At 39.0% G+C, this 11,146-nt stretch overlaps 1 protein-coding gene across 2 annotated transcripts; it reads left to right on the top strand.

Moving 5' to 3' along the window:
• Positions 1 to 5,970: 5,970 nt before the first annotated feature.
• LOC138177600 (olfactory receptor 52H1-like) lies at positions 5,971 to 9,141 on the top strand. 2 transcript variants are annotated; one of them, XM_069108813.1, is made up of 2 exons: positions 5,971 to 6,881; positions 9,114 to 9,141. In XM_069108813.1, exons 1-2 carry the CDS (start codon positions 5,971 to 5,973, stop codon positions 9,139 to 9,141), a joined length of 939 nt encoding a protein of 312 aa, XP_068964914.1. The 2 variants fall into 2 exon arrangements, with proteins under 2 accessions (XP_068964914.1, XP_068964913.1); XM_069108812.1 differs by lacking the exon at positions 9,114 to 9,141 and having other exon boundaries at positions 5,971 to 6,918.
• Positions 9,142 to 11,146: the final 2,005 nt, after the last annotated feature.

Genomic DNA, 11,146 nt, shown 5'->3' with positions numbered 1-11,146 from the left:
GCCCTACCTTTCTCCCTCCAAAAAATAAAAAAAACAAATTAAAATGTAATTAAGGGGGGTGGCTAGGTGGCATAGTGAATAAAGCACCGGCCTTCGAGTTTGGAGGACCTGTGTTCAAATCTGGCCTCAGACACATAACACTTACTAGTCATGTGACCTTGGGGAAGCACTTAACCCCAATTGCCTTGACTTCCCACCTCCAAAAAGCAAAACAAAAGAAGTAATTAGGAAGTATTTAGAGAAATAAATAAAAACACAATAAGTCATAGATAATGTTGATATGTACTTTTCTAAGTCAGTATGCACTCCATGTCTACAAACAAGTAGCTCTTTTCTATTCCAGTTTGACACTATCTGAGGTCTAGAGCCCCAAGAGGTTAAATAACTTTTTACTATCACATGGCTAGAAAGTGCTAGAGTGTAGAACTGGACCCCAGGTCTTTCTTTTCAAGGCCGGATCCCTATCTAGTATGAAATATTGCCTCTCATAATAAAATCAGGAGAGGATAAATACAAAACAGAACTGTCTAGGAAATTAAGAGAACTAGGGTTTCCTCTAGCTGGAGGCACCACAGGAAGCTTCATTGAGAAAATGCCATCTAAACTAGACATTGAAGGAAAGGTAGGAAGTCAATATACCTTACTGAAGGAACCAAAATGATAGAAAAACATTGTATCTATTCAAGGAATGAAGAACAGTCCAAGGAAATGCCTAGAGGTGAAAGAAGGCACATGAAGATCAGACAAAAATTTGCAAATAAAATCTGCACTTTAATTGGAATGTGGAGTGTGCAAAGTGAGAGAGTGTAAAATAAGCCTGAAAAGTTGAACACAGACTCTAGATGGTCAGGAATGCCCAATTAATGAGGTACATAATATATTATAGAAGAAGAAAAGCCACTAATGCTTTTGACCTGAGATAATTCCCCTAATCAAATGAGGCACAGATTCATAGTCTGAGACTTACTCTCATTGGTCGAGTTTACTGAAGGCAGAGTCCCTCAGGAACCCAGGAATCCTTGGCATCTACAGTTTTTAGAACCATTCTCTGAACAAAACACAATATCTGTTCTCAGACAGGCAATGGGTTAATCTGGTTGATTTTTATCATATTCTAGAGGAAGGAGGTACAGAAGGATATACTCAGGGATTTGCAGGCTTGGAGCTTTCCCTCCTGGGATTTCAAGAAGAATAAAAAGTCCTATCTCCTTTCTTACAGAGGTATTCATTCAGCCTTCAATTGAGTTCTCTGTCAAAGACAGATTTTTTCCTTCCTACAGATAGGAGAATTGAAGCCAGAACTTGGTGAGCTAAAGAAGGTTGTGGACATAGTGATGGTGGTGGCAACTAGGGGACTTGGTTCTATATGTCCAGAAATGCCATTAAACTACTTTGCCTCAGATTTGTGTAGGATACAATCCCACCTGGAGGTAAGGAAGTGCCCAACACCACATTGGATGAATAGAGGCTTCTTCTAGTTGTGAAAGAATCAGATAGCAGATATGGTGAATGTGATATTTGTATATGTGTGTATGTATATATATACACATATATATATACATCAACACATGAATACACATATACATATATGTTTGTTTTTATGCTGTTTCTGTTTGTATATAAGCAGGACTCAGCCATGAGGGAAGTACTGTAATGGGACCTGAATCAAAGGACTGGCATCAGAAGCCTTTGTTTGATCATTTCTTACACATGCACTTTTGTGGCTTTTATTATGTCCCTTCATTTTTCTTACTGCATAATTCAACAGTAAGTGAAAGATATGAGCTCCAAGACAGAAATGAAACAAGGTTCAAATTCTTTTGAAATGAGTTATGTGCTCCTCAGAATTTAAAAATTCTGTGTTGTCTCCCAATTTTCTTCCTACACCACTCATGCTTTTGTTAGATGTATTGTCTACAGAGACCATTGGCCCAATGTCTTTAGGGGATATTATATACAGTGATTTCAAAGTCTCCGAAATTTATCCCAGTAAGTTGGTTGGAAGTCATTAATGTCTTCTGCAGATTTGGAGTTTTCAATGTACACTCTTCTAATCATCTAGAAAAAAATATTTAAATAAAGCTGGGTTCAGGACTTTATGTAAGGGACATTTAACTTTCTATCCAGAGAAGCATCTCTTTAAGCCTTTGATTCTGGTATTTCAGGTTATCATAAAATTTAACCATACTTTCAGGGGGAATGTGAATATATATTTACCCATTTAATTACGTCTCACTAATTTTTCTAACCAGATAGGGAAAATCAGAGCAGAAGAGTGCAGGAGTCAGCTCTAACCAACTTTTTAAGAGTCACTTCTTAAATTTTCATTGTGAACATTTACACTTCAGAAGGTGGTAGAAAGCAGAGCTTAATTTACTGGTTTACTGATTTTACTTAAGAAAATGTTTCTAAAGCAGATTAAACTAAATTGTGGGAGTGTATGGGATTTTTCCTAGAGAATCCACTTATCAAATATTTAACAGCACACCTGTATATTATTCTATGTAATTTTGCTTGATTTCTGTGTAGAAGGCTAAGGGAACGCAGGCTAAAAATGCCTATTATCGTAATCACAAGAACTCTCAGGGATAGAGCACTTTAAGGTTTACACTGTGTTTTATTTTGATTATCTCATTTAAGCATCACATCATCCCAGGATGAGAGACAGATTCCTGGAGAGGGTATCATTTAGGTTGGACTTTAAAGAATGAATCTCAATTTACCAGATAAAGAGGGGCAGGAATGGAGAATGTTCTACTGAGAGTTAAAATCACAAGCACAGTTACAGAGCTATAAGAATGGCAGTGTTAAATGGCTGGATCTGGAGTCAGAAGAGATGGGTTCAGATTCCATCCCCAATGCTTATTACCTAAGCAACCTTGTCCAAACCAATTAATTCCTGGGGCCTCACTTTCTCCATCTGCAAAGGGAGAAGAGGGGAACTAAATGACCTCTGAGGTCCCTGTCAGCTCTAGATTCATGATTCTTTGACTATGTGGAGAAAAGTAAGCAAGTAGTCCACCTCAGCTGGAGTACATAATATATAGAAAGAATGGGACCCTCATATTGCTGTATGGGAGAATGAGATAAAATGAAAAGTTAGCTCCATGTTTTAGAGGGCTAGCACACCACTATAATGAAGTCAGTTTGAAGTTTCAAGAAATATAATCTCTAAATAAATAAATCAAATCAAGTTTGATGTGTTTTTTTTTTCTTCCTCTCTGGTCATTCAAGGAAAGACTGAATTGTGGGAAGAAGGAACTTCCCCCAATTAAATTAAACATAAATTAACTGTAATCCTCAATTTACTATATTCATTCTGTATCACATTTTTAGGCTTTTATTTTTAATCTTGGCTTTCAGGTAGTGAAATAATTTTGAATTTATCTCTCCTGGGTCTATTTTCCAGGTACGTTCTGAGGATGATTTTTTTTTAAAGAAACAAATCCCCCAGGGGCAGCTAGGTGGCACAGTGAGTAGAGGGTCAGTCCTGGAGTCAGGAGGACCTGAGTTCAAATCCAGCCTCAGACACTTAACACAAAAACTAGCCGTGTGACCTGGGGCAAGTCACTTAACCCCAATTGCCCTATCTTCCCCCCTCCAAAAGGCAAAAAAAAAAAAAAAAGAAAGAAAAGAAACCAACCCAGATAAACTATTTGTGTAATCTGAAGGAGTCACTTGGTTTCCCTGGCCCTCAGTTCCCTTTTCAGAAAAATGAGATTTTTGAATGGGATGTGGCCCACAACACTCCCAACTGTGAAACTGAGAAATATTTATCAAAATGGATAAAAATATTATAAAACTTTGATAATGTTAACATGTGGCTTTCTACCTTAATATGTGACTAGCAGATATCTTCTCCTATGGTTCAAAGCCTCACCCCACTTTTTATTGAAAATTGAACCCACTGGAAAAACTGTATAGGCATCAATGTCAACCTTTGAAATGGGATTGAGAAAAATTAACTTTAAATGTCCAGAATAGGTGGTAATGAGATGGGGTGCTTTATGCCCAGATAATAAGTCATGTAGAAATCAAAAACACAAATGAATTCGGTCTTTTAACGGGCATAAGCTCAAGATGACTCAATGATGTGGCTTAGAAATTAAAAAGCTGAGTGTTTTCATAGAATAGCATAGAAACAAGACTGTCTGGAGCAAGAGAGGTGATCACCTTGGCCGTACTCTGCTCTGGCTTTTGGCTTCAGTGCAGGTTGTCATAGCTCTCAGAAATGATAGTCTGGATGGTGTGGGAAATAGAGACCAGGCTAAATGAAAACTATTCCAAGGAATGAAAGCTATGTAGTCCAGATGAAATAAAATTTAGGGGAGATCTAGTCACTGTCGTCTGTAATGGTAATGATAATTTGAAGATCTTCCCTGCCCTTTCAATGCCAATGCAAACACATGGTGCCTCTGGTGGGAGGAATTTGCTGAAGGGTGGAGAAGAACCCACAGGAAGCTGGGAGTCAGAGCAGTTAGAGTTGGAAAGAGGAGAGGACCCACCCAAGGAGACAACTAGGCTTGTGAACATTTGTGGGAAGGCTAAAGGATGGTGTGGCTCCCTTTTGTGCTATGGTGTATTAGCTTCTTTGTTGCAATGATGGATTCAGCTTTCTGGTTTGAGAATTCAATTTTCTGGTGTCTGAATCAAGGTTTTACTTATGTGTTCTATATAGGGAGTCTGCTATATTATTTTGTGATTCAGAACTATGCCAGCATATTTACAGTCACCATTGGTGATATGAATATTTCTTTGGTTCTACATATTTAAAGCTCCACAAAACTGGAGAGACAATAGTTTATTCAATTTAGCCCCACAGATACGAATTCACACTAATTCAAGAAAATAACAAGGAGGCATATTTTGCTTCAACATAAGAGAATCTCTCTAAGAGTTATTCCGACATAAAATGGACTGTCATTTAAAAGTAATAAGGTGCCTCTTACAGTAGACTAAGAAGGCCAGGCTTGGCAACAGAGGGCTCTGCCAAAACCTGTGTGACCTTGAACAAATCAATCTCTCTGTGAATCAGTAACTGAGAAGGTTGAATTACATGATTTCTAAGGACCCTTCTAGTTCAAAATCAACAATCCCATAATTGTAAGTAGACATCATATGACCATTTTTTAGGGAAAAATAAGATGAATCACCCTGGGTAGTGTTGCTAAGGATGTAAGTGTCTCATGGTCTGACATTTCATGAAAAGATTGCTGGCCAGGTCACAAGACTTGGGGTCTCCATTTCTTAATTTTGTCTCTACAGGTCAATTACTTAATCTCTCTAAATCAAAGGCCCAAATCTTTAAAGTGGGATTATAATACTTTGTATTACCCACATCACAGAATTGTTGTAAGCAAAGCAGTTTGTTAACTATAAAGTGTATGAATACCACATTATATACATCTATATACCTATGTGTATATATACTTGTATGTGAATAACCCTTTACATATGCATTTCATTTGTATATACACATGCATATGAAATACATATTTAGGAATGTATATTGTATAATATATGCATATGTATTTATTTCATTAAATAAATGTTATATATTGTATTATACTATATTATGTTATATATTTATTTTATTTGTTAAGTTATTCTATATATACAAATATGTGTGTGTGTGTGTGTATATATATATATATATATATACATATACATATATATGTGTTTGTATGTGTGTAGGAATGACTACCCTTACTTGATTTATCGCACTCTTCCTCTGCTTGGACTCAAAATGCCCTCTGTCTATTTTACTCCTCCTACAAAATACCCAGGGATAATGATGAACTATTAGTTCTGCAGGGTGTATGACATGCTGCACCATTCTTCGGAAGAGCCCTCCAACAGCATGGAAAATTTGACACTGGCACATTTCCCAGTGCCACCATCAACCCTAGCATTTAATTCTGGTTTTTGGCTTCTCTACAGGGCCCAAGAATCACCTTTTCAGGAGTCCTGATGGCCACATTCAACCTAAGCAGCTACAACCCCAACTCGTTTATACTCATGGGGATCCCAGGACTTGAGAAATTCCATGTCTGGATTGCAATTCCTTTCTGTGCCATCTACCTTGTGGCCATTGTGGGTAATTGTGTCTTGCTGTACCTCATTGCTGTGGAACGCAGCCTCCATGAACTCATGTTCCTTTTCCTCTCCATGCTGGCCCAAACGGACCTGATTCTGTCATCGACCACAGTGCCCAAACTGCTCAGTAACCTCTGGTTTGGGGACAAGAAAATCACCTTCTCAGGCTGCCTCACCCAGATGTTCTTCCTCCATTTCAGCTGTGCTGTGGATTCTGCTACATTGATGGCCATGGCATATGACCGCTATGTGGCCATATGCTCCCCACTGAGATATACCACCATACTGACCCACCAAGTCATCATCAAGACTATGGTGGGAATCATCATCAGGAGTTTCTGTGTCATATTTCCAGTTGTTTTCTTGGTAAAACGACTGCCCTTCTGCCAGGCACATGTCATCCCCCACACATATTGTGAACACATAGGGGTGGCCCGACTCTCCTGTGCTGACATCTCCATCAACATCTGGTATGGTTTTGCTGTGCCACTCGTGACTGTAGTCTCTGATATTGTCCTTATTGCTGTCTCTTACACCATTATACTGAGGGCTGTCTTCCGCCTTCCTTCTCATGGTGCCCACCAGAAGGCTCTTGGAACCTGTGGGTCTCACATATGTGTCATCCTTATGTTCTATACTCCCCTTTTCTTCTCTGTACTTGTCCATCGCTTTGGACACAAAGTTCCACGTCATGTCCTCATCCTATTTGCCAATTTTTATGTTGCCATTCCCCCAGCCCTCAACCCCATTGTTTATGGAGTAAAGACCAAGCAAATTCGTGATAAGTTTCTCCTCCTATTTTCTCCAAAGGGGACACAATGACATATGAGTATTGAAAGGGGAACTGGGAAGTGCTGAGGGGAATCCTTAAAAGAAAATTCATTTTGTGATATTTTCCATAAAAAGAGGAAGGCAGAAAGACAAGTTGCTTCTTATGTCCACTAAATTCAAGCATCAAACCCTAGTACAAGAAATAATCAAAAATAGGACAACAATAACAAGGAAATAAGGAAAGATGATTTTATTTTCAAGAAGAAAGTCAACACTGCTTGTGACCAGGCAAGAGATACCCTATCTGTGCTTGACTAGTGTATAGTGTGAACTTGTGGCTTGCTGAAATCAAAAGAAGTGATTAGAAGAGCCTTTCTCTTTTCCCTACCATTTAAAATGTGTTTTCCAGACAGGTGATTTGGGGATCAATCAGCAGTCAGAGCAAAAAACTGAAAGACAGCCCAGGCCCAAAATTACATATTTGAAGTCAAATGCATTTGAATGAAATGTGAAGCTATAGGCAATTAGTCTTTAGTTTCAGAGAATAAGAGTCCAGCTGCTAAAATAGAACTCTAGATACATTCCAGTTGGAGGTTTGTTCATCGAGACTTTCAAGAGTCTCTGCCTTGAAGCCCCCTGCTAATTCTGTCATTGTAAATTTTTTTAAAAAACTGATTCAAGGGGTGGCTAAGTGGCACAGTGAGTAAAACACCAGCCCTGGAGTCAGGAGGACCCGAGTTTGGTTCTGGTCTCAGACACTTAACACCCAAACAAAAAACTAGCTGTGTAACCTTGGGCAAGTTACTTAACCTCAATTACCGTTGAAAAGGCAAAAGGCATAAAAAACAAACAAACAAAAAAACTGATTCAAATCCACAAATAAAACAGCAGCTTAAAAATAAAGGAAGCATTTGGTATTCTCATTTATGAATGAAAATCTCATTTCCCTTCATGGGTTATGATATTTTAGGATCATAACTGGATCATGGTTTGGAACTGGAAGAGACCAAGCATTCCATAAATTCTAATGCACTAATTTGCAGATGAAGACACTGAAGTCCAGAGAAGTTAAATTTCTTGACCCAGTTACACATCCTCTAAGTATCTGATTCAAACCTGGGTCTTACTTACAGACTAACATAAGTTAACTCATAGGTGCCATGTCACCCTGTTGACCAATGTTGAACTTTCTGTTAAATGATACCCAAGACCTGGAACAGCAAAAGAAGTCTTAGTTTTAGTGTCAAAGGACTTGGGCACTATTCCTGCCCTTGTCACTTATTATATGTATGTATGTATGTATGTATGTATGTATGTATGTATGTATGTATATACATATATATGTATAATTTTTTAAAGCAATTGGGGTTAAGTAACTTGCCCAAGGTTACACAGCCAGTTATTTTTTCTGTGGGTGTTAAGTATCTGAGGCTGGAACCAATCCCGGGTCCTCCTGACTCCAGGGCCGGCGCTCTTACTCACTGCTCCACCTGGCCACTGCTTTATGTATATATTATATGGCATTAAATGAGGCATTTAACCTTATTGGGCCTCAGTTGCCTCATGTATAAAGAAAGTGTTTGGACTAGAAGGCTTCCAAGGTCTTTTTCAGTTCCAGTTCTATGATGCTATTAACTAATTAAAAGTATCAGCTACTCTTGTCTTTGCTCCTTTATGAAAACTTCTAATTCTTATTTTACATGAACTGCTGTCCACCCCAACCATCAATCAGTATGCTTTGATTCAATGCCTACTATATGCTAGGCATAATTCTAAGCACTGAGGATATAAAGAAGGCAAAAGACAGTTCTTGATCTAAATATAAGACATTTCTTTATTCCTTTCATATTACTTCTTTCGTTTGGTATGTGGTTCAAGTCTATTAACAGTAGGACAGAGCTGTAAGAAACTACAGAGAATCCCGGGATCAGAACCTTAGCACCCACCCAGAAACACCTGGCCATGTAACCTTGAGCAAGTTACTTAACCCCAATTGCTTAGGGGCGGCCAGGTGGCTCGGCGAGTAAGGGCACTGGCTCCAGTGTTGGGATGACTTGGATCAAATCCCGGACTCAGACACTCAGCACCACACCCAGAAATAACTGGCCATGTAACCTTGAGCAAGTTACTTAACCCTGACTGCTTAAAAAAAAAAAAAGAAAGAAAGAAACTACAGAGAGAGGTGGTGCAGTGAATAGATCACCAGCCCTGGAGTCAGGAGGACCTGAGTTCAAATCCAGCCTCAGACACTTGACACACTTACTAGCCTTGTGACTTTGGGAAAGTCACTTAACCCCAATTGCTCCTCCAAAAAGAAAAAAAAAAAACTACAGAAAGGGAAGAATGTTTGATGAGAGAGGTGAGAGTAGAGGAAGAATGAATGGAGAACAGGAGAAATAAATGGTCTGAGAAGTGTCCTAGAAGTGGGCCTCAAAGGGAAAAATGGAAAGGGTAGGGCCTAAGGTTGATGCTAGATACTTTGGAACTCTCTGGAAGTCCTGCAAGTATCAGAAAAAAAATGAATAATGGAGAAAAGGGCTGGTTTGGCTGAGATCTCCAGGTAGTGTCATCATTCCCTTGGAGGAACATGTAATAACTGTTGATTTGTCTTTGGGACTGACGCAGTCTATCAAAGCCCAGTTGGAATATGGAGTAGAGAGAGCACACTGTGCTGAGCAACAAGGGGTGGGGAAAATGAAAGTACCCAGAGGGAGGAAGTACCTGGCCTCTCCTCCCTGGGGAAGAGAACATGCAGGAATGTATTGTATCTTAAGACCAGGAAACTGACCTGATAAATAAGGATGAAGAGAACTGAATGTTTAACAGACAGTTAGGAGAGATCTTGAAAGAAAACAAAATCCAGAAAAAAAAAAAAAAACTTCCTGAAGGACGAGCACCTGGGTCAGTTTTAATTAAGGAAGAGAGATACATGGTTTGGCAGAAAAGGTGGAAGAGGGTGTCATTGATAGAGCATCATTACTATTGAAGAAGAGAACATATGGGGATTGCAGACTCATAGTATTTTGAGCTGGAAGAGACATTATAGCTCATATAATAGAAATTCTTCATTTAATAGATGGGATAACTGAGGGTCAGAGAGGTCAGTGACTTAGCCAGGGTCACACAGTTTATAAAAGGCAGAGGCAAGATTCCAGTCTAGATCTTCTGATATAAGTAAAGAAGATCATGTTTTACAGAGATAAGACATTCTACTGACTGTACTGGGGAAAGCAAGGCTGAGGGGAAATGATGGGGAAAGGGTTTGTAACACTGAGAGAAAAAGGAAGAGAGCATACCAAAGAATCATGAGAAATTAATTAGGAAGATCCCAGAATAATGGCTTAGTATGGGACTAGGGTAGGGGCTGAAGGTGTACCAGGGCTTGTGATGTGATGAGTTTGGGAATGGAGGAATAGTTGGGAGGCAAGAGGTAAGTAGAGAAAAGGGGGAGTGGTTCTTTAGAGTATATGTCATGAGAATACATGTGTAAGATTGGTAGATTGGAGATCTAGAGACTAGTGGATCAGAGATTGGAAGATCAGGAGGGCAGGAATGATTATTCATGAAAACAACCATGGAGAAGAAGGAAAAGTCAGGGATTGAAAAACGTTGAGATGCCTTTGTATTTGTCCAAACTTTTCTTACAATATAGGGGTTCTGGAAGGAGGAACATATTGACTATCATGTCAATGGCATAGATATGAGTGTTTATGTCTACACAAATTTGGGAGAATCTAGGAAGGATCTATGGATGACTGTATACAAGTGCCTCTCTCTGTTATCGTATACTGCTTATTTTCACATACATATGGAAGTATATGTTTAAATATGTGCATCTATTTATGCAAGTGTACCATTATATTTATATGTTTCCAGGTGTGTTTGGGGTGTATTTTTGTGTGTGTATAAGGGGAGGGGGTGGAGGGAGGGAGAGAGAGAATGGAGAGTTCAATCATTTAATACACATCTACTGAATAGTTTTTCAGTCATTTCTTGGCAAAGATACTGGAGTGGCTTACCATTTCCATCTCCAGCACATTTTACACATGAGGAAACTGAGGAAAACAAGATTAAGTGACTTCCCAGGGTCACTAAGTGTCTAAGGTCAGATTTGAACTCAGAAAGAATCTTTCTGACTCCAGTCCCAGACCTCTATCAGATTTTGGGGAGAAAACAATTACAGTGTTGGTCCCCAGCTTGACCTTAAGACATTTCTTCCTGGTTTTGAGAACCCATGACACAATTGATAAATACTCCAAGGTAATGATTGAGTGTATTT

Source organism: Petaurus breviceps, unplaced genomic scaffold (assembly GCF_028583685.1).
Source record: "Petaurus breviceps papuanus isolate PSGF00001 unplaced genomic scaffold, PetGlider_PUasm1.0 90444, whole genome shotgun sequence".
NCBI lineage: Eukaryota > Metazoa > Chordata > Mammalia > Diprotodontia > Petauridae > Petaurus > Petaurus breviceps.
This window is presented reverse-complemented; position numbering and strand designations above follow the sequence as displayed.